The sequence below is a fragment of the Taurulus bubalis genome (genome assembly GCF_910589615.1).
Source record: "Taurulus bubalis genome assembly, chromosome: 17".
Taxonomy (NCBI): Eukaryota; Metazoa; Chordata; class Actinopteri; order Perciformes; family Cottidae; genus Taurulus; species Taurulus bubalis.
In genome coordinates this window covers 15,961,281-15,988,737 of record NC_136605.1, presented here as the reverse complement: position 1 = coordinate 15,988,737, position 27,457 = coordinate 15,961,281, and the positions used below count along the sequence as shown (strand labels likewise).

The window sequence follows — 27,457 nt, the reverse complement described above, 5'->3', positions numbered from 1 at the left end:
AGTTAAAGACAAACTTATTCCAAACGACTGCATGGCGACTAGAACTTTCTGAGCCAGTTGAAAAGTAAACTTGGAATTCATTAACCAGCAAAGCTTGCTCTTAATTTCAATGTCCTAATTTTGTACCAGCTCCACCTGAAGGTAGCAACACACAAGAGGGTGCTATGCATTATTGAGCCCCTTCTACTTCATTTCAGTCTTGCAGCACATGTGGATTAATATTGTAGTAGTCAAAAAATGAAGGACTGGGGTAGAGAGGGAGAGAGAGAACAGGGTACGTAGACTCTGAGGCCTTGGTGATGTACTTTATTCTCCCTCGGAGCCCTTCACTGAAAACAAAGTTCAAAATAAAGTTAACTTGCAAACCAATAACAAAGGTAAGTCGAGGCAAAAGCACTGGGTGGGACGTGACCTCGGAGGCTTCAGCACGCCACGGGAACTAACCACTGGACCTGCAGTGTTTGTTCTGCGCTCGCTGCAACAGAAGCAATCAGAAACTTCTGAAGTGAACCAACTGAAAAAATAATTATGGTTTATGGTGATACGAATGATGAGCCCCTGCACTTCTGCTTTCAACGGATCAAATGTTCTCGTTGTGTATTTAAAGGAGATGGAAAAATCTCTGTTTAACTTAGCATTTTTAATGTTTCCTGTTTAGTTTTTTTAAGGAACAAAAGGGGTTGTTTTTAGTTCATTTTAGGTATTGCACTGTATTCAGTCTGTATAACACAGGATAACGTGACTGTGCTTGTGTGTATTTTAACTTCCACAAACCTTTCTCTCTTTCCTAAAATGGTACATGATAAAAACAGAAAAAGTATTAATGATTTTGTCTCTTCGCCGACAGAATATATCACACTCAAGTCCCCACTCCCATAACTTAAGAGAAGAAAAGCGCAGAAAAGCAAGGTCAAAGGAAACAAGGACAGAGAAAATGGAAATTATTTACTCTTAGTGCGTTTGTGTGTGTCTATATGTGAGCATACATTATTTTTCATCTGTCAATCACATTTTTAGTGTTGAATTTGGTTTGAATATTTCATAGTGGCAGTCATCACTTTTGATGATAATAAAGCAGTTATTTTCAAACTGAAAAAAAACTTCATGAAATATTTTCCCCTGGATTTAGGAGTTTTCGTCCACAAAACCAACTGAGAAGGGTTTGTCAGTCATGCTGCTGTCAGTCACTCTGTATCCCTGAGCCAGCGTGCCTTGTGGCTTATACTTAGGGAGGTGGAAAGACCACTTTGGGGTTTTGGGGTTGGAAAGGAAGAGAGACTGTTGAGAGAGCAGCAGCTGAGTGGGAGCTGTCACAGCAGCTTGGCTGAGCCTGGGGTAAAATTTAGGCCAAAATAGCAATTCTTTCCTTTGGCATTAGCGAGACAGCACAGTAGCCTCTCTTGGTTTACAACAAAGCATTCACTAAATGCCACAAAGCATTCATGTGTGTCAAGTGTTCTAGTAGCCTTTTAGATGAAACATTGATATATGATTCTGGTGAAAAAACAGCTTGAGGTATCTGCACTTCTCCCTCTTGAGCCCTCCAATAATGCATTCCTTTCATTCCCTTGTATTATCATACATGAGTATATGTATTTAGGAATAAGGAAACAACATTATTGTTAAACTAAAGGCATTGCTCTCGGGACGGCTATGCCAGTCTGTCAGTTGTTCAGTTCACCACTTTGGTCCAAACTATAATATGTCAACAACTATCAGATGACTTTTTGACATTATGGCTATTGCCATATGCTATTGGGCCCAGATGATGAGTCCTAGTTACTTTATTACTTTGGTGATCGTCACCAAACGCTACCAGTAGGTCTTCTACTTGACAGATTAGCACATTTAGTACAGACATTCCCAGATAATGAATTATTGTGTTTTTGGTTTTGCTTCTAACTTTTCATGAAGCTTAATTTTTAGGTAGTTTTTGTGTCTTTTTCATCATTTGTTGTTTATCACCAGCAAAACTAAGCCCATGCCCATCAGCCTCAGATGTGCTTTGTGTTCATTCTGATTAGCAAATGTTAGCATGCTAACATGTTAAACGTAAACGTTGTGATATAAACATTATCCCGGCTTAACATCAGCATGTTAGCATTGTTTTTGTGGGCTTGTTAGCAAGCCTAGCTTAGCATTTAGCTAAGTTATTGAGGTGGGCTTCTGGTATGTGGCCTTGATTGTTCATGTTTTACACATCCTCATCATTCCAATACTGCGTGAAGTTTTCAAAGAGACTGAATTCCCCCGGGATCTCCAGACACTTTTACATCACTTGATGCAATGAGGATGTAGAACACCGGATCAAAGGTAGACTGAGCTCTTGTCTTGCCTGTTAAAACACACATTTAACCCTGTCTCTTAGAAATGACCTTGTTGCTTTTTGTTGGTAAGCTATCTTACAGTATGACATTGTGTCATGTCCCATTCCACTATTTTGAAAAGAAGCTATCACTATCAGCTCATAACACAGAATGGAAAAACATAAATGGAGAAAGAGAAAGACCGTCACCTTTCTGCCGTAAAATTAGCATCACAAATGGCTGGATCGCAACCTATTAATAATTATTTTTGTTCTTTGTGTCTCTCTCCATCTGTCTGACTCACCCACTCTCCCACTCTGTCCCACTCTGTCGTCTCATTCATGCCGCGCTACTCTCGGCTTGTTTGTTCTCCTTTCATGAAACACCTGTGAAGCTCAGGGATCCACTCGCCATGCCTGCAATTAGAGGCGTATACTCAGGGAGCCTAACCAATCACGAGGAAAATCCATTGCTAGAAAATAAGATGCACAGTAAGTGAAGAGAAAATCAAAAAGTTCAGGCTGCACCAATGTGGTTTGAAGAGCAGACATTCAAGCTTGCACGAACGAGGGAGGTGTTTCACAGACAGGAGGGTAGACTACATTTGTGCTGCGTGGTAAAAGGGATCCAAAGTATTTTTGCTCAGAATTGTCTAATTTTAAAATGAGATTTTATCCCCTGCAGTATGGCAAAGCTGCTTTGAAATGTCTGCTGTGCATCACAATTAATGTTAAATGGACTTGTTAAAAAAGAGCAAAACCACAGCTCACAGTGGAATTTGTCTTTACTCACTCCCACAAGCAAGCCTCTCTTTCTTGTTTCCTTCCCTTACTGAGCCCTCAGTCTCTTTTCTCCCTCTGTTTGTAACAAGGGATCATGTCAGCCCATTAGACCCCTGTTGAAATATGGATGAAGAGATGAGAGAGATGAGGGCTTACAGTTCCCTTCTCAACCAGATCCTCTTCATCCCCATCTCCTGCTTCTGATCTCCGTTATACTTACTCCCTTCTGTCAGTTCAGAGAGAGTGATGAGGGTGTTGTTTGTGTACTACAGAGGAAAACCTGAAATGTAACATAGTTCATGTGTCACACACATTCTCCCCGAAGAGAGATCTAATTAATTTGACAATGTGCCGAGTCCGTATGTGCACGTCTGTGTTGTTTTAATTGTCTCCCGTCACGACAACAACAGAATATAGTCTTCTTTTTCATCAGAAGTTGTAAATGAAACAGCCTGACACTCCAGTTAGGGTTTTTTTTAATTACATTAGTCTAGTTCTGGTGAGCCTGCTCCATCTCAAGCATACTGAAAGAACACAGACTAGTAAATTAATCACAGTGTTCTAAACTGAGAGCACAGATTATGAGACCATAATCTTTACACTGACTTGTGTTGCATTGTGTGGCCCATAAGGAGCTCTGTAAGCTAAAAACTTCCTAGAAAGAAAGTCATATTAAGCATGATTGTGCTGCTCTTTTTCTCTCTGTTGTGAAATGGAAAATGATGTAATGAAGGCGACTGAGGTACGAATTGAAATAGTGGTTTTGAGGAAATATTATAAATTAAACGGATTATATGTATGTGTCATTAATGTGCACCTGCAGCCCACAGCTCCTCTGTTCATGTTGTGCAGAACAGGTTGAGTTGTACTTGTGTTTCTGAACCAATAACACAAAAGCTTTATTTATTACTCCGTTCTACCTTGACAAAGCCACCGGAGACAACATCCACTCCTTCTGTTTTTACCTTTCAAAATAAAAGATGATGCTAATTTACTCATTGGAGAGGCTCTCTTGTTTGTCCTTTCTCTGAGTGCTCATGTGCTAAAGCAAAGATGTGCTTCAGATCTCTAGATGTCAGAGAGGAGCAGACAACGACCAGCACTGCTCCACTGACATTCCCTCACGGTCCTTGTGGCTGTAGATGGGAAGTTGGGAGAGATCGCAGAGCAGATGGCTGCACCACGTGGCCAGTCAAGTCACGATTAAGGAAAAAGACGTGGACGGAGGAGTCACTGTCACGTCACCAGTTGGTTTTGTTGGCTACAGTCTTGAAGCCTGGAGTTTGACATTTTGGCCGTTGCCATCTTGTTATATGACTCAGACATTTTTAGGTGACCAAAAAATAATTAACTTTTCATGGACTGAAAACACACTGTGAAAGGGTAACTCCCGGACTAGACAACGCTGTGGTTGCGACCTGTCAATCACATGGTACCCCCGCCCTAAAGCATTCAACACTATATTGTCTATTTGACTTTAAATGGGACAATAATTTACGAAATGAACATCCTGCTGTATTGAAGAAGACTTGAAACTAGCAATTGAGAACGTAAACTCAGTTTACAATGTTCACTGAGGTAATAAATCAAGTGAGAAGTAAAGTCATTTTCTCATAGACTTCTATACAACCAGAGAAGTCGCCCCCTGATGGCTATTAGAAAGAATGCACGTTTAAGGCACTTCCACATTGGCTTCACTTTTCAGAACCAAAGGTTGACATCTGTTAAAGACTAAATAAGATTAAATTGCTCTTGTATTTGGAGGTATATGTCGATAAGGTTAATTGATGAGCACTCAGTATGTAATGGCAGACAAATCAACTTTTTTTTTTTCGTTATGACAAATGTAATGTATTTATGTGACTAGAGATAAGAATACAAAGTACAAGAGAATACAAAACAGACAGCGAGAAAGACAGATGGCTGGAGGGAGGTTGAGGGCTGGTGAGGATGGTCGCTTGTCACATCAGAGTCTGACTAGTCACTGTGGATGTCAGCAGCGTCGTCCTGTCATCACATCTCTTTCTCTCTCTCTCTCCCGCCTCCTGTTTCCAATACTCTGACCCTGTGTCGAATTCAAACTAATGGCTTGTGAGTACACTGCATGCGCCGCTATCCACTGACCCACTAGCCTCTCTAGTCTTTATCCATGTCCCCTTCTCTTCCTACCTTTCTCTATTTTCCCTATGCAGACCTTTTTCAAATTCCTGTGCTCGCTTCTGTTACCAACCTCCCTTTTCACCCTTGACTTGCCTCTATACTCTCAGTTTATATTGGTCTCTCTCAGTCTGTCTTCCAGTTTCCTCCTCTCCGTCTCACTGAGTCATGTTGTTCTCTCTCTCACCCTCTCTCCGTCTTTCCCTCTCTCCCTCACACACACACACACACACACACACACACACACACACACACACACACACACGCACAAGCACAGAAAGTATTGGCTTATATTTCCCATGGTGTCTGCAATGCATTCAGCTTCACTAGCGGCAGCAATGTACTGGAGCAAGGCACCTGCTGTGCTGAGCTGATATGAGGAGAAAGACGGATACACAGTCACACACACAGACGCACACACTGTGTGTGAGCTTTCAAAATGCTGAAATACGGATCGAAAATATAATCATCCTATGTCTGTCAATGCATTCAAGGCACATCACTACAAACTTGTGCACAATTACAATATGGTTTAGCTCACAGGGAAATGCGAGCATACAAACGGCACACAAAAACGCACGCATGAATATTGACACACACAGTTTGTGTTGTCTCGGTGGCTGAAGGCAACCCGTCGGCTCTCGTTGCCTTGGTTACAGGCCATAGGCTAGTCTTGAGAGGTGCTCCAGGGCTCTGCTTGCCATGTCAGGCTGTGTGGTTGTCACTGTGTGGCCGTCTGTCGCTCTCTCTCTCTGTCTGTCTGCGCCATACTGTATGTGTGTCTGCGTGTGCAGCTGTGTGTTCTTGTGTGTCAGGGGGACTGGATACGTATGTGCATCAGTCACGGGAGAGCGCAACACATTATGTGGCAATTTCACAAGCCTTAAAGAAATCATGAGTGCAATTACCAAATTAGGGTGCAGTTTCTTGGCTTCTGTGATGAGTCCACTCCCTTTTGTTACCATTCTATAATTGCTTTTTTTTGCTATCAAAACACTTCAAGGAAGATGCAGGCAAAGATGGCAGACAAATTGTTTATTATTTTGTGAGACTGAACCACTAGACACAGCCGCTGCCATTTACCATTCCCAATATTTGCTGCCTCTCTAACAGTCTAATCCCGAGCCTCAATAAAACAGACCTATCCTGTATTGATGGAGTTTGCCACTGATTTCTCAGAAACAGATAAGGAGCCTCTTCACTCATTTCTGCTAACGGCTTTGCTAAAATGCAGATTAAACCACTTGTATGTACCCATTTGTGCCGGCAACTGACATTTTGTATTTCCTTTGGTGGAAGTGTTCTCTGGGCTTGCCTAAGCACAAATATGGAGACATTTTCAAAATCAGTGAAATCACTGAACAAAGATCTACTCATTCTATGTTAGTCCCATGTGCCCAAATACTAAATATAGTGGGATTAGAAAATGGCTGTATTTCATAAATAAGGAGCACAATCAAGTAGTTGGTATCTGTTAACTCCTAACAAGTATATTATCAAAGATATGCACACAAATGGTGTGAACAATACAAACGTAATCTGGAAAACATTTGATAAACACAATGTTTTTTCCTCAAATTCTTCCTCAAAGTTTGATTTGTAATGTTATCTAACAATTTCAAACTTGTACTGTTAGATACCGAAGTACTGTGTACTCCAAGACTTTAATTACAACACATGTTGTGGCATTGTTCCTGATTATACTAAATATAGTCTTTGGGCACAAATGGATCAACCAAAACCAGCATCTTATGTTTCTCCATATTGCTGAGCATATGCTGACATGGCATTGCATGGACATTTACCCTCATTGAGCAGTGCGTCATGCTTACTTTTATCTTTCAGGAATATATACTGAATGCTAATTTCCCGTGTCCTTGTGTGTGAAACTCACAAGATTAAATTACAGGAAAGAATGGGAAGTGAATTGAATTGACTCACTTAACTTGTATCTTGTTTTGAGGGCATGACTGATTTAATAAAAACAAAACTTTTACTTGATATAGGCAACAACAACAAAAACAGCCTGGATTTGATTCAACTCTTTGGCAGAAACGAGTCATTAGAGAGAAAAGGAGTTTGCAAAGATCTAGTTCCTTTTGCATCCACTGTTAGTGAGAAGTTGTAGTCGCGTTGACACGTTGACCAGAACATATGCGCTCGTGCAAACGATACATATTCACACACTGTGGAAAAAGTTGCAAGTTAGCAGAAAGTACTGAACTGCCAGGAACGATAAATCAAACTAGTTTTAGCAAGCCCTGCATGTCTTTATCGAGTTACATTTTAAGAACAAGCCGTTTAATTCAATCCACTTCTATCACCTTGATTTTGTGAACTTCAAAGCAAATTCCCTAATTCAGTTACTCCCTCATCAACCTCTCTTTTGATGTACTGCATCTTTGAGCAAGATAACTGCGGAGAAGTTAGAATGTGCATCTACTGACATGTCTAGCATGAGATTATCACCTTGAATTTACACGTTATACGGTGTGTGAGTGTGTGCTTCCTTTGACGAGGAACAGTGGGATGACATTTACTTGATGCATTGCCTCTTTTTAGCTGCATAACACAATACTCAAGTTATAAAGCAGGGGTCTTTACACCCTGCTATTTGTTCATGCTGCTGGAAGGCAAATCTGTGTTTCTTGGACATTTGAGACCCAATTCTATTCAGTACATGACACATATTTTGAAAAAGGCATTTTATTTTTGAGGAACGTCTTATCTTAAGGACTGCCAACATTGTTATTGAGCAAAGACGGATTTTTAGTTTGAGGGAAATATGCAAAAATATAATTCCTCAAATGTTGTTTTGTATAGGAGTGTGAGGATATCCATAAGCAAACTTTTTTCCGGGGCTGGCAAAGTGAAAGTCACATTTGCTGAGACAAGCAAAGCAACACTTACAGAACAAACACTGCAGTTTTCTTACGGCTTTTAAGATGACGGTTTACTTGTTATGCTGGATTGCTCTGCTGTGTGTATGCTCTTTTGGCTAGAGAGCTTTTGGCCCACTGGTATTCAAGGGAAGGGCTTTGTGAACATTGTGAACTCTCCGGGTTAGCGTTCTGTCACCAATAAAGGTTAAACGGGGGCATTTGCACAGCTGTTTGCATAGATAGTAAAGGGTATGCAAATCTTAGTTGGACTTTCTAGTTCTCAGCTGTATGCCAGCAAATGACTTCTTGATGAGAAGCTGAAATACAAAGATAGGGGTCAGGGACAGTAAGGACTCAACTATTAAGACACACAAAGGAGAGTTGGCAGACACTGTAGAAGGATGGACAGAGAAGCCTGTGGACAGAGTAGAAATGAGGCCAAGCAGCCAGAGAGTCCAACAGAGAAAACCAACCTCTGATAGACTCATTGATCAATTTTACCACAAGGCACGAGGAAATTAAGTGGGATAGAAAGAGTGATGAGAGCAGAGTTAGGAAGGTGGGGAGGTAGATCCCTGGCAGGCTGCCTCACTACTTCACCACAGAGAGGGACACACAGAGAGAAGCAAGGTCACAATACAACAGTTAAAGCGTCAAAACAAAACTGTCTGATGTCAAGGACAGCGGACAGACGCACTCTGTGGCCGCTTGTACAGCGGGTGACATCACGCAGACGTGCTGACGGACTCTTCCTCGCTAACAGAGAAGCTGATGTGACACTCGCCACAACATGGATTGTTTTTAAGACGGGTATTTGCAAACGCTCCCAATTAGATGGGACAGTGGTTGTCACAAAGATGGTGGTGGAGGAGAATGTGCTCGTTTCTGTGTATGGCTAAGGTCGGCAAGTGGTGGTGTGTGTGTGTGTGTGTGTGTGTGTGTGTGTGTGTGTGTGTGTGTGTGTGTGTGTGTGTGTGTGTGTGTGTGTGTGTGTGTAACATATTATGCCATGTTTTCATTGGGAGATGAGACAGGCTTCCATGCCGCAGTGAGAAGCAGAATTTCATTTGTCATTTTGATTCACTCTGAATGAGATTGATCCTCAGGGTTTCCGCAGACACACACACACACACAGACAGACAGACAGACAGACACAGCGGTTGATTTGGTGCATCTATTTAATAGTAATTTCCATATTTTATGTTATACACCAACACACACACACTAACACTATTTTTTAAAGAATCGTGTCGAACTACAATTTGCTTCATAATTTGGCTTCCGAGTTTGTGAATAATTTATCATGCAGCCAACATGTGAAGTTTTTTCCCCCTGCTCAGTCTGTGTCAGTGGAGCAGTCTTTGATGCACGTGTAAGAAAGCAGAGATTGAAAGAACCACAAGTCCAATTCATGAGGAGGACAACCCAGAGGCTCTTTCAATCGGTCCCAAGGCTTTGAGGCACCAGATTCATTCTCCTTAACTCATGCCAAAAACTTGGGTGTGATTTCGGATGCTTATCTGAACTTCCAGAAGCACTATCTAAGATGGCCTGTCATCATCTCATAAATATATCTAAAGTTAGATGCTTTCTGGGTGGGACTCTGAAAAGTGGTTCATGCATTTATTTCTAGTAGATTATTGTACTGAACTTGTTGCTGGCCTGACAAAGCAGGTGTTAAATCAACTCAAGCATTCAGAATGCTGCGGGCAGGGTATTGACTGAAACCAAAAGGTTTAATGGCATCAGTCCTACTTTAACTTCTCTTCACTGGCTCCCAGTAAAACAAAGACTTCATTTAAAGTAACCTCTTAACTGTTTTTAAATCGATAAATGGCTCCGCCCCTTCATACGTTGTTGACATGCTCAGCGAATACACCGGACTGATTCCTTAGATCATCTTCTCACACTACCTGTAATATATTATAAGAACATATGTTTTAGGTTTAACATGTGTGGTGGATGGGGAAGACTTTCATTTTAGAATATATGTATTATTATTTGTGTTATTATTATTCCCTCTTTAATGCTAATACTTTCTTCTCAGCTTTAAGGCTGCGAATGTGAAACGTTTAAATGCATCCAGCAGGGAACACAGAGTAGTCACAGGGACAAAGTAAATAAGAAAGGCACTCAGGTAATAAATTGGTTTTACACATGCACCAGGAGCCTCCATTTTTACATTTTGATTATTAGAATAATTAGTTTTTTCGGAAGCTGTTTTCATACTAAAGGTGTGGAAAATAAGGTCATACTTGAGCTCCTTATAGCGCTGCCTTTTTAGTACCTGAGTGCACCACAAAGGAGAATCATCAACACAAAGTGAGGATCCTGAAATATTTTTTCATAAAGAGAGACAGAGAGCTTGGCGAAGTTGGAAAGCACCAAATAGGAAGAAAAAAAAAGGGATGCAAGCGGAGGGAAAGTCTTTGACGAAATCTGTATTGACGCAGAGGGACAGGCATATAAATAGGTAGCGACGTTGAGAAGAAGAAGAAGAAGAGGGGGGAAATGTGACGGGAGGAGAGTAAAGACAGGGAGGAGGCCCTGTCCACATCTTAAGAAGATTAGACATACAGGAGTGTGGAGAACGGGAGAGAAGGCGTCATGCTTAACAAAGAGAAAGACGGAGCCATAAGCATTTAAGCTGAACCTCCTCAGTCACAACAGGACGGCCCCCGGGTGGATTCTTGAAGGTTTTAAGGGTAAATATCCCCCAAGAAATATCTTTAAAAGAGAAATCAAATTAAATGCTGAAGCTCAATAACGGCATGCCTCCATTCGTTTCTCCTCAAAGCATCCTTGGTGTCCGACTCGGTTAGCGGCCTCCCAGCATGTTAGGGAGTGACATGACCAGCTATCAGCTGGCGCTCTGGAATCAGCTGGGGGTGAGTCAGCCGCCTGCTGCTTCATTTCCCTGGAGAGGCAAAGGGTACGGGGTTGGTATGACAAAGAAACTGAACTCAAACTAGCGCTGAGTCACTTCACATGTCGCTGCAGATGCTGCTGCTACTGTTAGTCCACAGTTGGGGGTTATGTGGAGGAACACGTTGTGCGTTTTCACCTGAGCTGCTCTGCAAATGTTTGTATTTTAAACTCTGAGCTGTGAAGAGATTGGTGAGAAAGTTCAAAATAGGCATTGTGCCGCGGTATATAGATGCTGTCCTTTGTCACCCGTCTTGTGTTTGTTGGGAGCTAAGTCCCAAACAAGTCTTCTCTTCTTCTTTTTGTATATCTGTGTGTACTGTGTGGCTCACTCACTCTCTCTGTGAGTTCACACCATGCCTCTGTTCTTGGCTCCTGCTTTGCTAGCATAGAACCTCGGGGCAGGTTCTTAACTTGGGAGTCCTACACACACACACACACACACACACACATAGACACACATTTACACACACGCAAGCCTGATTGATTTTTCATTGCCTGACGAGTTTTAATGGGTCCCAAAGTGTTTGTGTTTGTTTTTGCTGGTCGGGTAAAATTGTCCATCGTTTGTCACACATGCGAATGAATGATAAGATGAGAAAACGGAGAGGTAGAAGGAGAAGAGGGGGAGGCGACTGCTGGGAAAATTGAAATGATATTGAGGGAGAAGAGTTACAGTAAGCAAGGAAGGAACATTGTAACACAAGGGAGGATAGGCCCGTGTTTCAAAGAAGAAGAAGAAGTCGGTTGGTTAGATAAGGAGACGGGAGAAGGCAGGAGAATTCATAACAATATTTCTCTTCACACAGCGCTCTAATATTATGTCTCCCCATTTCACCGTGTTCACCCCAGAGAACCGTGCTAAAGAGATAGCAGAGCTTGCAGGATGAAGAGACGTACAGATTAAAGGAGAATGGAGTGTGTGCAGGAGCGATGAATAACAAATATGTTTGCAACCACATAATCTCTGCATAAAAGTGTGTGTGCGTGTGTGTGTGTGTGTGTGTGTGTGTGTGTGTGTGTGTGTGTGTGTGTGTGTGTGTGTGTGTGTGTGTGTGTGTGTTGCACTAAGCATCTGGCAAATAAACGGTTTCTGATTCTGATCGTTAAGATTTTCTGGAAAGTGCGCTTAAGATTTTTTTGGGAAATCCTTGATCTTCAAATCATTTTACTTTTCATATTTAAGTTTGATCTTTTTCAGTTGAATTCGAAATGAAGTGTGTCCCTGATCAAGGCCGGTTGAATGTGAAGTTGCCGACTGAATATGTAACTCTTCAGTGTTAATATTTCAGGGGACACTATGTGCACATGTCCTTAAAATGTTGCACATTTTCTTAAGCATCTCATCAGATTTAAGAGATGACAGAGTTTGATATGGATGTTTTAGAGATTGTTAAAGTTTTTTATTTATTTATTTTTGCTTCTTTCAGTTTTTATATAATAGGAGAGATTGTGCAGATATGTTCATGCAGATCATGGATGTGCAGTGCAATTATTATTATTTCTTTTACAGCCGCTCATGCGCAAATGGCACCATTTTGAGGTGTGAAAACATTGCCTCGTGTGGCAGCTGGATTCTCCTGATGTCATAAGATCACATGAGGATTGCATGTTTACATATCACATATATCACACATTCAGTCTAAACAATGATGAAGGTTACAGATGCTGCAATAACATCAGTTGTATCAGAACAGGAGAGTATTTCTTCAATGAATGAAAAGCAAAGAACGACACTTTTTTTTTTTCTCGACGGAAACTAGGTTTTGTTTACTCTTCTCACGACTCGCAAGAGTTTGATCGTCACATTTTTCATTCAATCACCTGCCATGTATTTTTTTATTTTCATTATTTTATTTTGTGCCTGCCCTTTTCCAAACAGTTTCCAGTAACTGTTCTCTGGCGGTTCTATGTAACAAACTATCTGGTGGGTCAGGATGGTTCAAACAAATGACACATTACAGACACATTTCCACACTGCCAGGGAGCACACGATATGTAAGTGCAAAGTTCATAAGAACAAAAGACTTAAAGCTCATTGTGTGAATACAAAAAAGAAAGACATAAAGTAAGTTAAGAGGATAGAGTATAGAACTAAAAGAACATAAGCTGACAGTTTAAGATATGAAAGAAGTGAAAAGCTGTAAAAGACTTTTAAATTGCTCGACAGTGATTAAAACACGCACTCATACTCCCCACTATCATATGCATAATACTGTATAAATTAAGCATGTTAAGTCGCCTTTTCAGTTTTATTCATCTCTGAAAAGCATTAAAATGACACAATAATCACCTTGTATTAACTCTTGAAGAAGGCCTGTGCTGTTCATGTAGTTCAGTCTGTGCCTCAGAAGGTATTGTACAGGCAAAAGCTCTCTGTGAGTGACAGGTGGTCCACAGATGAGAAGACAGGGACGCTGAGTGGAACGTTGCCAGGTTGGAAGTTAAACACATTGCAAAACAGCTTGAATGCATTTAATATATATATATATATATATATATATATATATATATATATATATATATATATATATATATATATATATATATATATATATATATATATATATATATTGACACTGTTGGGGAAATTGTTTCTGACATTCAGAGAGATCTGACCCCATGCTGCTGTATCTTACATCACTTACTTGTGTACATATGTGCCTTGTGGCGGGCAATAGTATTTATCTTGTCAATGTCTTTTTTCCCCCTGACTCATACAGTCATGGAGCAAACATATGTTGACTAGAAAAATATGTCTCATCTTCATTTTGATTGAAGAATTGCTCACTGGCAGCGTGGCGGCTGGGGGACTGTCGGCTTGCATGGCGCGCTGCTTACATGCTGCGGATGAGTCAGTTCAACAAGTCCTGATGCTTGTGATGTGAATCTGTCTGTTTCAATACTTGATCATACTTTGGTGTTGGTGCTATGAAACACTGTTGTTTCCAGGCATATTATGTATATTGTGTGTGTATATATATATATATATATATATATATATATATATATATATATATATATATATATATATTCTCTGCTGGGACATTATCCTCATGTCAGGACCGTGGCATCCTGTTAACACGGAGACAACCCACCACCCACTCGGTCTATGTGGGAGGTAAAACAAACGCACCCCATGCGCTGAAGCTAGCAGGCATGAAGCCGCTTTCATGGGACAGAAGAATGTATCAGAGTTTAGAGGATGAGTGTCAAATAAAAGACCACAAACTAAATTGATAACAAACCTATAGTAAGCTTACTGGTATCTGGCTGTCAGACATTTGAAAGACACTTCTCGTATATCCAGAGAGTGATTGAAGGGACGAGGAGAGAGGAGACAGATGTGAAGGAGAAATACAGAATGTAGCCTTATATAAATAATTCATGAAGAAAAACCAACCCAGAAGTCAGGTGAGGGAGAGACATATTCAAACGTAACATATTTCATTTAAGTCATAATCTAAATCGAACTTAATTCAAAAGAATGATTCTCAAACTTTGAAGGGGAATAACTCTGATTTGATCTATTCCACCATCCAGTCCTGTTTGAAATATATACAGTGTGTGCATGGCTGTGCGTTTCTCCTCAGCTGCTATGCTCCTTAACCCCAGCTCTGTTAATACGTGGTTCGAGAGGATTAGCATCATGGTGATCCTGCTCAACTGCGTGACACTGGGCATGTACCAGCCCTGTGAGAACATCGACTGCACCTCGGACCGCTGCCAGATACTGCAGGTAAGGTGCCCCCCTGTGTGTGTCTGTGTTTGAGCCTCTGTGTGTGAGAATAACATGTCAGCGCTGTGATGAAGAGATGGAACAAAACGCCAATTAACATAAACAAAAACTCAGAGCGGCCCACGACTCCTCTTGTCATCGTTTCTCACGCTGCGATGCAGACACACACCGGGTCGAAGTATTTCCCTGCTGAAAGCTTAATATTTTCTGCTGCTCTCTGAGCTGGGAATTGGGAGTTGAGTTTGTTTTAATATAGTCTCGTTGAGCCGCATGCGATTTTGTCACTTGGTGATGAATATACACTTGTGGAGACAAGAACTAACAGTTGAAATAGTGGTTGTGGATAAAGCCGCAAAGGCCACAGATGATAAAGTTTCACCCGTCGGCTTCAATTATTGCACTGCAGATTGTTGTTTATAATATCACTGTCTTTCTCAATGATGCATTTACTCTTTATTCCTTAAAGTTTTTACTTTGCACAGTGCACCGCCTCAAGATGATTTCCATGAAGCCAACTATTTGTAGATCAATGCCTTGATATGCTTGTGGACTTGATTGATCCTGTAACAGAGTTAGTAACAGGCTGAGTTATGTTCTTATTATTCACGCCCTGATGTTGGAGCACGTTATTGTATTTTTTTGTTTGTTGCCAAATGCCAAATATTGTCCTTTTGTTTCTGTTTTGTAAGCCGTGTAGTTGGGCTGATGTGGGTTGTGTGTTTCTATTGTAATTTGCCAACTGGCGGAGGATCCGCTGTGTTCCTCGGGGGTTGTAATTGGTTTTCATTGAAGTTAATTTGGCAGACAATTTCAGATGTGACGAGGACGACCTTATTTTGCCTCGCATGCTTTTTAGTTGATGGTTCTAATGTCCGTTGACATTGAAAAACTCTCCAGTAACCTGCATGTGAGGTGTGTGCTGTTGCTCTGTTGCCATATCTCACTTGCCTACAGCACATTAGAGTAGATTATAATATCAAATAAAGCCCCCAAGACCAGACTGTAATAGGTTTATTTATCTCATCGGATTTTCTCTTCATTGTGCAGAGATTTCAAATAAGCATTCACTGCAGTTTTAAAACTGTGCGACACATCTTCCTCTCCTCCTCCTCCTACCTCTCCATCCAATACCATCTTCACTCCTCCCTATATTCCCAATCCCCCCATCCTACACACTCTCCCTCTCTCCCTTCCGCTATGCTTTGCCTCTCTAACAAGCATATTGTCTCCCCCGGTGGTTTGAGGGGTCCTGTTCTGCTGGTTGCTAATGGTAACAGGAGGGATTTTGCTGACAGGGCTTAGATTGTTAGAGTGGCCCTCACATGCTTTTTTGGCCCTCTGTGAAATCCTCACCTCACCTCCTGGAGGAAAGAGACCATGGAGCAGCTACAACCGATGTATACATCACCCCAGGATCTGCTCACATAATTGTATACCGGGTTAAATTGGGATTCCTAACAAGGAAGAGGCCTGGACTTCAGGGGGTCAGCATCTCAAATAAGGAGGACTTAGATTGTTTGACATTTGGGGATTACAGCGTTTCACATTCTTTCAGAGAGTTGTATAAAGTACCAATACCTCTCCCATGTCTGTTAATTAGCGAGTTTAAGTGGTGCAGGTCGGCAGATTTTTCCTCATGGTTCCAGTCTTTGTGCTAAGCTAGCTAACTGGCTGCTGGCTGTAGCTTCATATCTACCATACAGACGAGAGACCAGTATCAAATATTCTCTTATATCTCTCAGCAAGAAATCAAACAACTGTATTTCCCAACGGCCGGCTATGATTGATAATTAAATTTGATATGTAGGTTGTGAAAAGTAAAGATAAGATTGTCTTCCTGAAAAAAGCAGCTCAGGTTGTTGATTCTTTTGGCCGAGAAGTAAACAAGTTCACAGCCAGAAGTCAAGAGGAAATTGTACGTGCTGTAGGGAGGTGAAGGTCCTCTGCAGCCATCTCGTGTCTGTGTTTCCAGTCATCACACGCAAATGGAAAGTTGTTTTTCCACCTTAAATGGATTTGAATGGGACAGGACTCATTACACCCTCAAATCAGCGCCTTATCGACCTTTTTAATGGAGCTTCAGATGATCAAAAACTGCACAGACAGGTTTTACTTCCACTGTCGTCTTGGCCAGGGAGTGTGAAATGAACATTGTCTGCATGGTAACTTTTGATTGATGCACTGATGACTCTCCTCCTTCACTCATTCCACAAGTAGCGTAAGACACACATATATTATTTTAATCCTGATGACCTAGTTACCACGTCCTCTCCTCCCGCCAAGCACAATGACAGCATATGAAGTAGCTCCCACACCAGCTCCCATTTCAAATCATGAAAGAGCCCATCACAGGACAGCCTCAACCTCCTCACAAATCACGTTGGCGATAAAACCTGATAGGCTGACTGAAGAGGAAGCTGGTGGTAGTGACAAATACCTATGATGAATTCATTCCCCTTTCACACGGTGCAGAGCTCGACAGGGATCCGACTGGTGCAGCCAACGTCGGATTACATGTGAAGCGTGCAGGCTGCATTATTTATCAAAACATCATTTAAACAGCATGTGAGACTGATCGTTCCGTCTTTCCCATTGCATGCTGCCAGCTCTGTATGCTGAGTCTGTGTATGTGGGTGAATAAACAGGGATGGAACACACATCTCGTCTTCACAATGACTTACAAGGCATGCCGATTGCCCATATACAAAGCCATGCTTGTGCAAAAAAGGCACAGCTTTATACTTTTACAGTCTTGTGCACACACACACACACACACAAATGCATGCTTAAGTTCACACACCGCCATGGGCATGAATTTGTGCCAACTCATTTTCATCTTGCCCATTAGATATCTTGATCCATAGAGATGCCAAATGGTACAAAGTCCACGAAGATGCTGTTAATAGTCGCCCATCTCTTGACTTGCTATTCCTGACTTGTCTCTTGTTTCGGCCAGTGCTCCACAAAATGTCACACACTATTTGTCTCTTTCAATGCGGTCTATAGCTACAAAACACCCTCTTGCAATATTCCCTCAATGCTGAAAAAAAGAAGAAAAAAAAACCCTCTTCAATTGAAGCGTATTACTTCTAATTGACCAAATGCAACACATATCAGTGTTCCCTAGCCGGTCGTGGGTTCTGATTGAGTCTCTAGTTTGTCATTTAACTTCTGCCTGAAACCTGGAAAAAGTAATAACCTTTAAGTTCTTGTGGAAAATTGTTTTTCCGTTGCAACATGTGTATTGGTTGTTGCCATCTGGTTTGTTGAGTGCACAAACTATTGTCCCAGGGCATGTGTATGTACTAACTGAGCTGTAGTGTAGCAGACAAGAGCAACACAGCTGGGAAGTTCTTGCGATCTTTTAAAATCTGTATGCTTCCAGCACTTAAGGCCTTCTGTATATCTATCTATGGATTTAAATATAACCTGGGTTGCTTCAACTTATCAGCTAACTATTACATTTGATTATCAGTATGTTTCTTTCATAATTTGTTGTTGCTATCTGTAGAGGTTTGAAGAGAGGTAGCAGCTTGAGTCATATGTAGTAGGAATATGCAACGAGGCAGCCAGCACAGTCACACAGCCGAGGGCAAAACACTGGGGAAGAGTTTTGTTTTCCGAAAATACAATAGGAGGTTTAGCTCGTGATCTGAACATAATAATGCAGGCAGGACATGGCAGAGATGTGAGCTCGTCTGTCTCTCTCATTAATCTCTCACTGCCTCCTCGCTCTTCATCTTTGTTGTCTCTGAGGTTTGACCTGGATCTCCCTCCCTTTCTTTTTCCTCTTCACTTCTGTCTTCTCGAGTGATTCCAGTCTTACAGCGTGGGTTGGTTCACATTGGGCACTATATGCTTTGTGTGGTGTTACTTGAGTGTGCACACATACACACATGTAGCTCCTTTAAGCCATTCAAAACACCATGTTAACAGTAGCCTTGGCTCACACAATAGACACCAGTGATTCTATATAGTCACTGCTGGAGAGCACACACAAACAGATTAGGAGCACATCAGTCTTGGACATCACATTTTCTGTTGGTGTGCTATTAGATGATAGTTTGTGATCTTTAAAAGGGCAGTTGGATGGAAAAAGAGCTAATTTGACAGGTCCTGTGAGCTTTGGGGTGAGTCTGCTGTGGAGTGTGAACTGGCCATCCTTTAAAAGTGTCATAATTGCCTTGGAAATGTGGAAAATAAAAGGTCATGCATTGTTTGGAGGTATTTGAATAGATAGGGGTCGGCCCAAACAATCGCTTCAGGCTTGAGAAGTGTGCACATGTGCCATTTGGTTTCTCAGTCTTTCCTTTTGTGGGATTCTATTGAGCGAGATATTTCTTATTTTCCGCTACTATGGAGTGCTTTTAAAAAGGAGAAGGCAGAAATGACAAGTGCACCTCATTCACTAGGAAACAAAAGACAAAGAGGGAGCTTTGACAACAGCTTGAGCCTGTAATACATTTCAGTACTGTATGTAATGCATCTTTTTCTCACTTTCCTCCCTCTTTATCTCCCGTTGTCTCCTCGTAGGCCTTTGATGCATTCATCTACATCTTCTTCGCATTGGAGATGGTGATAAAGATGGTGGCTCTTGGGATCTTTGGCAGTCGCTGTTACCTGGGAGATACCTGGAACAGGCTGGACTTCTTCATCGTCATGTCTGGGTAAGCAACCGTATCACGATGCTCGCATGAACTGCTTCTGTTCAAATGTGTCTGTCATGTTGTGTTGGGGACATTAATATGGCAAAGGTTCTCCAGCAGTCATTTTTTTATTTTTAGTTGAATGATATAGTGTCCATATGATGACTGTGGCTGCCCTCACACCCTTTTCAGTGTTTGCTTAGACCTTTAGTGAGCTTCCTATTTCATGTGGGAAGGTGAGGAAGGTGATCCATAAAGATTTGGGCCACAACAATCTGTCTGTGTACGTTTAACGTGACGTGTGGACTGTTGTTCATCCTTCACAAAGGAGGAAGTAAAGTGACATTATTAAGGATGGGTATCGTTTTTTTTGTTTTCGATACCGGTGCTAACATGATACTTTTAAAATGATACCAGTGCCTAAACGATGCCTGAATCGCTATTTTTGTATTGCCATGGCAATTTTTTTTCTTCAAATTGAACAATATATTAACTGTTTAAAGTATACAATAAATATAAATGAATAAATACAAAACACTTGACTTCAAACTACAGCTTCAAACTTTTTAACTTACATTTTTAAAGTAACTTTATATTTTTAACTATAAACAATGTATCAAAAAAAAAAACGTTGACTTCCGTCAGCGAAACAGACGTTTCTAGCAGAAAGTTTAGGGTTTAGAGTCGGGAGTCTTTTCCCCCTCTAGAAACTCTGCAGCTTTCTCGTCCAGATTCCAGCATTTAAAACAGACGTTTCCTCAACGAGGTTTGGTGGAGAAAACGGAGCGTTTCTCTCTCGGAGTTCGGCTCTTCAGAGCAAACTAACTAAACCGTATTGGGAAAATGTGGATGTCTAATCAGTGCTGATGATAAATGTCGCCCACTGATGAAATAAATTCCTCAGTGCGAGCAATATTGATCGAGAAAGCTGATCCCAGTTGTGCCGACATGCCAGGATGCGCGCAAGCGGCAATTTGTTTTACTTTGTACAAACTCTCTTAGCATTTCCTCTTTAATAAACAAAACCAAATAAACACAGAATTTCAATAAGGGAAATATTCTAACACTTAATAAATAGAAACATACAACCGTACACTTTCTGAGTTGAAGTTTGAACTGACCAGGCTGACATTTATTCCTGCAGAAAGATTCAGTGTATATTGGCATCGGAGAGCAATTTGAGCAAAGGCACCACCAGTTGGTGTTTGCTCTCGACAGCTCAGATTCTAGAGATTCCCCGCCGGCCATATCCTCCCCGCTGCAGCTGCAGCCTTGAGCAGCCCTTCAATGGCTGAATATCTGAGTTAGCCAAAACACTGTAAAATGTACACTGTTAAAACCCCTGTCCATAAAATCCTCTGCATACACATATTTTTAAATGCACACATTTTTGCAGTTATAAAACGTAGCAACCAAAGCAAAGAGATCACGGCTTTGTGGCAATGAGCCCCTAAGCTGCCGAAGTTGAAGTAGCACTGTAGTTCTTCCTTGCCCCCACTGATGCCACTGTCACTTCATGGATGCAGAAGGAACATCATATTTTGAAGATGTGAGATGATCTCGGCAAGAACTGCTGCAGCCGTTTTTACGCAGTGTATTCCTCACTTGTAGGGATGGAGATGAGGTTGAACTGCTGGGAATTTTTCCCTTTAACTAGCACTGTTTGATTAAAAACTGATTTTATTTTGAAACAATGAATCATAGTAGTTTTTTTATAGGCACTGAGACACAATGCTGTCCTGTCATGCGTACACACCATGTGTCATTCTGGAGGGCAATAACAAACAACTTATCTGCCGCTTAATTAGAAGACTTGTTGACCCCAGGACTCGTCTCTCTGCTATGATTGTAGCAGACTGTCACTTGTACTCCAGTCCAGTCTCAGCTACTGCTTCTGAGTGTTTGTACATGGGTTTTATAAGCTCTTTGTGCCATTGTGCAGTCAAAATGTCTACACTATAAACGCAGTAGACCGTTTACCTAAAGAGCCATTGTACAATAATGTGACATTAGACGGGACATGTTTGGCGCGTCCTCTGAGAACGACACCATAAGGCAGAAACCTCTGGTACCCTGCCACACACATTACAGATTAGCAGAAGACTGGGCATGCTGCCAGTGTGATGCATGTTGTAGTCACTAGGGTAAAGATGAAAACATGCTTTACACTTTAGAATCCTTCCACGGTAATCACAACCAGAATATTGCTTTGTACTTGAATCCGGGGAACAGATTGTACAAATGTTGCTTTTGCCAAGCACATGGGAAAAAAATGGGACAAGATGGAATAAAGCAGACAGGAAGAAGGAAAGAAAAGACGGAAACTGAGAATTCAAAAGCGAGGTTTCAAGAGACACCCACTGCTGAACGATCCATAACAGCTGCCCACAGGAACATCCAATTCCATCGTCATGTATTGTGTAAGTTATTGCATAAGTTTGGCTTACAAAGTGTCCTTCACACAGGCTGTTACACACACACACACACACACACACACACACACACACTAGATGGATGCATGTGCACAAAACAAAAGCAAACACACCTGCTCAAACACCTGCTCTGAACGAAGTGAATAAGAGGCTCAGACATGGGCGAGCGAGTGTGTGCGTGTGCGTGTGTGTGTGTGATAGAGAGCGAGAGAGAGAGAGAGATGGATAGGGAGAGTGGCTGCTATAATAGCACACAAATAAAGGTAGAGCAACAGATTTACCAGGGTGGAGGGACATTCATCTTCATTTGAGCCGAATCACTTCATCCCCAGTGGATGCTTATAGTCTGTGTGTGTGTGTGTGTGTGTGTGTGTGTGTGTGTGTGTGTGTGTGTGTGTGTGTGTGTGTGTGTGTGTGTGTGTGTGTGTGTGTGTGTGTGTCTCTGTGTGTGGGTGTGGGTGTAGGTGTAGGTGTGTGTTGGCTATGAATTACACACACAGATTACAGTCTGTGAGTTTATGCCCTTTGAGTTTGTTTAATCTGTGTGCGCGTGCCTGTGTTTGTATTTGTGTGAACGCCTCCTCGTCTTCGTTTATCCTCTTGGCAGCATCCATTAGATTAGCGTCTCGGGTAATTGCAGAGGGCACTGCCAAACTTGCCAGGCCAAATCACAGCCGACAGTCTGCTATGAGCTCCATGTCTGTTACCCACGGGCACCACCTCGCTCTCTATAACCCTGCTGCTCCCTCCTTCTCTTCTTCTTTCCTTTTTCTCATGCTTGGATGAACCTATTCCCTTGCCATCTCCCCTTCAGACCCCATGCAGACCAGGCTTTCACCAAGAAAGGCTCTAAAGGGGGTTTTGTACTTCTGCTCCGTAACCCTGACACACACAGTCTGTTTTATTTTATATACTGTATATTTTATTTTTGCATAATTCACTGCACTGAGACTTATTTTTTTCTAGCCTGTCTGGTATCTGCAGTAACAGAAATATAGCAGCATCTCTGCTGTAGATCCAGGGCTGATCCTTGCCTTCAATATTAATTCTGAGATACGCATCAGATAGGTTGAAAACAATTCAGCAGGTCAAAGAAATGATACAATACTTAATTGTTGCTGAATTGTTATTCAAGCATATTAAGGAGCTGTGCGTTGACTCATTCTGGTCGACACACACCTGGTGCATCTTTTCAGATGTACGTAAAGAAACATTAATTTGAGGACTTGCCCTTCTAGTAGCTTAGCTGTAATACATAATTAAACGGGAATACACAACACGGCACTTCAGCTGTAGCTCACAATTTGCACAACTTTCCTCGGACATCCTCACAGTTATGAATATTTCTTTCAGTTGTCAAAAGCAAAAAGGCTTTTTATGTATAAGATGCAAAAAAAATACTCTCTTGACACAGAACTTCAACTTCGATGGGAACTGATGAAGGCGCGTTGCTAATTTGACAGTTAGTCACTACAAATTTTACATTTTTTTTTTGTTTCCTCGTCTCTCATGTTAAATATGCCTCTGAACTCTTCTCACATGGTCTAACCTAGGTTTACCCTGACACTCTGCATTTCATATCGATTCAAACACACACACACACACACACACACACACACACACGCACACACACACACAGTCACATGAAAGCATGAATGAGATGAAGGCATCACAGGCAAAAAAGGAATGTGAAAAATAGAGAACAATCATAAAAAGGACGCTTGCGGCAGTCCACTAATTACCCTCCCAAACACAGCGGCCTGATTGATGTGTACAGTACAGGAAGAGACACTTCTATGGAGCGCACACACGTACACACACATGCATACACACAAGCACATCTGTTGCTCTCTCTTTCACTTTATCTGCTAGATGCAATTGGGTCACTAACAAAACAAAACAAGTGCTCACCCATGCAGTTGTTTATGCGTTTTTGGTTGTCTTCTATCTAATAGCATTATTTCTCACGCTGTAATCTAATCAAGCCACATTTTTAAAATCCAGTTTGATGCCCTTGAGCTCACTAAAGCGAGGAAGTGTATGCTGTAATTGTTTTAAAACTCCTTTTTGTCATTGTAGCCTTCTGTTTAATCTCTCAGCAGCCCACATCAAATGATTAGTTACCACGGCAAGTTCTGATAAACAAAATAAAAACTGCTATGCGTTTCTCTTTGCTTTGGCATTTTCATCAAGCCGCTGTGTGGCATTTCTGTACTTTCGACCACACCGGGTAAAGAAAATTGGTCTGCGATATGCCTCTAGATCCTGGTAAAGATGTAGTCTTTCAAGTGCGGTGCTCCTCAGGCATGTTTATAATTCGGAAAAACTTGCACAGAGCCGCAGAAAATGGTTTATCGAGCTCGCAGAGAGCTGCAGAGACACAACATGTGACTCTGTGCCAGGCACTGACATTTATTGGATATCAGAAGCGGGAGACGGGTACCTCACGTCCGTTACAACAACAACAACCACAACCACCTTTATTAGTTCCAGGCACAGGAGCTGCTCCTTCTCATCATTCAACTCTTCCGTATTGTTTTCCAGCCATGGAGCTGTGTTGGGCCAAACTTAAAGACTATTGAATCAAGCCTATCAACTAAATCAAAGACTGCCTGAAAAAGGATTTGAAAACCGCAGGTCCAAATCAAAAGCAAATTCCATGCTACGCGTATACTTAAATATGATTTTTCAGGCATTAGTTATACAATAAGAACTAAATCATTAGAGTCCAAAAGGAGTAAGCATTTGACTCATGCCTCTGCAAGTTCACATGACATTTCACTTGTATATATACAGTATATACATTGATTAAAACCCCTTGTTACAAAAGTAATTCTCCCCAAGTGTGAACTGGTGTGTTACTCTGTTGATGACTGTGGTGAAGGAAAAGTCTCAACGACCTCATAAAGTATGACATTATCATATATGACATGGTTCATAAGTCTGTCGATGTGAGAGACGGTGACCTTGGCTTGTGTTGTCGCCGCCAGTGGTCGTGCTTTGGGTGTTACGAGCTTGCTATGCTGCTGCTGCTGGTATCCTGCTGTACCAACTCTGTTGCAGCCCTGGGCTCATCAATTCTGCACACAGTCACACTTGTGAACTATTACACAATGTACATCCTATGCTCACGTGTATGCACTCTGGCGTTTTCCCTCATCTACAACGCATATGCTGGATAGTCGGAACTTGTTTGCTCACTTGAACTATCTCTGTGTTGACGATTACCGTCGTGTAATAGAAGTGTGCTGCATTTAAACGTACACGCTCTGCTTCCACGCATGGCAAAGCGCGGCCATTCTCCTGTGAAAGTAGTTTGGGTTTGGGGGCACAAACAGCTTAGCCATGCTGTGGAAATGACTTGCTAACAGATGCCAGGCTCTGACTGAGCCACAACATCCTGCAGGCTACACTTAGAATAGAATGGATCCCTTTTTTCTTTCTCTCTCTTTCTCACCTCCATTTTATGTTATTCTCCCCTTTTGATGCTTTGTCACATCACTCCCTCCCCGCCGTCTCCTGAGTGTTGCAACGCTCTTTACGGTGCATTTCCCAAACTGTTGAAGCTCACACAGTTCTGTGAGGGAGGGATTATATCAAAAAATGGCCATTGATGCATCTTGAGCAGAGGTCGCCGGTCCAGCTGGTGACATGGTCCTTTTCTTTGGATCATATTGTGAACTAGTTGCTCACCCAGTCTGCAGGAAGGTTAAAAGATGTGTTTCTCTGCCTTTCCTTTTTCTCTCCAGGATGGTAGAGTATTCACTGGACCTGCAGAACATCAACCTGTCGGCCATTCGGACAGTTCGGGTCCTCCGGCCCCTCAAAGCCATCAACAGAGTGCCAAGTAAGAACATTTTCTTTGTCTCTGTGTGCCTGTTTGTTCAAAAGTGTTGGGTAAGTGTGCACCCATGTGTATTGTTCTGTGCTTGTGTTTGTAGTTTCTCTCTGTGTTTCTGTGTGTCTGTCAGTTCACATAAAGCACAAATGTATGAAAATTCATGTATATGTTCAGTATTACATCTCTGGCTCTTTTTTTTCTTTATGCCCCCGCATGCCACCTGTTCCCCACGGGGACCATTAAACATTCATATCATGCTTAATCACACAGCCCGCTCAGGCCCTGAGTCACGGCTTTATCTGATTTACAAACCATCCATTAATGCTGCTCCACTGATCGGTCCGTGACCATAACCTTGTTCCTCTCATCTAAAACTCAGTTATTTGCCAAACTTTTTAACTTATATTGATTTCTTTGTCCCACTGCCCTCAAAGGCAGCTCTTAATCGCTGTAAGCACCAATTAGCCCACCCAAGCTACCGTAGGTTCAGACTGGTCTGGTCTCATAGCTGCAGGGTTCAGATAAGTAGTCAGAAATGTTATTCGTTTTCAATAAATGTTCTGGTGATATAGAAATAAAAAATACTCTTTGTGTTTTCTGATTTTTCCGTTGAAGTGGTTTTGAAACTTTTTTTCAATAATGTTCCCCTTTTGAAATATTTATTTTTTCAGCCAAGTTCCCCCAACCAGCGCGCAAACATTTGTAATACGTGTTTGTTGCAGCAGTTGTCATATTAGGACGATTTAATATAAAATGTGGTTTATTAAACCTACATTTCCTTTTTGTTGTTTTTATTGTTCATGTTTCTGTTCAAGAAATGTGTGTTAATGACTAATTTAAATATTTAAACGAACATTTCATACGTGTGGAATGTAAGCAATCAACTGGGGAATTTTAATGGCAATATTTATTTAGTTTTTTTTTTTTACCATGTTTCACATTCTAGGGTTTTTTTCTACCTAGAGCAAATTTGTACAGATTTTTGCTCACCACGTAAGTGTCCAATCACAGAAGATTCTTCATACTCAGTGATTACCTGAAGAAGCAGCCTGTCAGAGCTGGAATTGATTTCAATGTTCTCCGAAGTGTGGGAGCCATTGACAAGGAACCTACTCAGCCTGATATTTAAGAAAGCCACAGCAGCTGATGATCAGTAAGCTGCAAAGCTGCATGAGTGTGTGGTAGCCTGATTCTGTCCTCTATCAGTGACCCCATTAGGGGTTAGGAAGCATGGACCTAAAGCTATTTGTTTCCTGTTTTGTCAGATTGTTACTTTGCCCACAGATACACAGGGAGGATGAGCACATCCTGACCCCACACACACCTCAATTTGTAACCCTCCAACAAAATGACAGATAATAGTCCTGCACTGTGTGTGTCACTCTCTGTGTATGTGTCAGTGTGTGATGTTGTGTGAGACTTCTTTTTTTGCCGAAAATGTAGCGAGTTCAAGGGAGTGTTAGCCGAATAGTAGTGGGAAAGACAACACTATAGAAACTAGTGCTAGGAGGAAGAGAGAAGAAGAGAGTTCTCCGGTGTTTAGTAAATAGCACTGGCAGATGACTGTGAATGTGTTTCCATTGTGATGCGAGGGGAGGCATCCATCTTTATCTGGGTTTTGTTTGCATGTAGCTTTTTCTCTTTCTCTTAGTTCTTTCCTGCATTATTTCTTATTTTGGCACTCCCTTATTTTTCGGCACACCCTCAGGCAGTGTCTCATTCTTGTTCTCCCTCTCTCCCCCTCCAT

General features: G+C 41.6%; 1 protein-coding gene across 1 annotated transcript in view; it reads left to right on the top strand.

The window, feature by feature from the left end:
- cacna1ia (calcium voltage-gated channel subunit alpha1 Ia) overlaps window positions 1-27,457 on the top strand; it is a gene marked incomplete at both ends in the record, with an annotated part of 99,528 nt that overhangs the window by 18,838 nt on the left and 53,233 nt on the right. Inside the window, 3 exons of the mRNA XM_079233630.1 lie at window positions 14,668-14,791; window positions 19,325-19,458; window positions 25,619-25,716. Coding sequence (XP_079089756.1) covers window positions 14,668-14,791; window positions 19,325-19,458; window positions 25,619-25,716 — 356 coding nt within the window. The remainder of the gene's footprint in view (window positions 1-14,667; window positions 14,792-19,324; window positions 19,459-25,618; window positions 25,717-27,457) is intronic.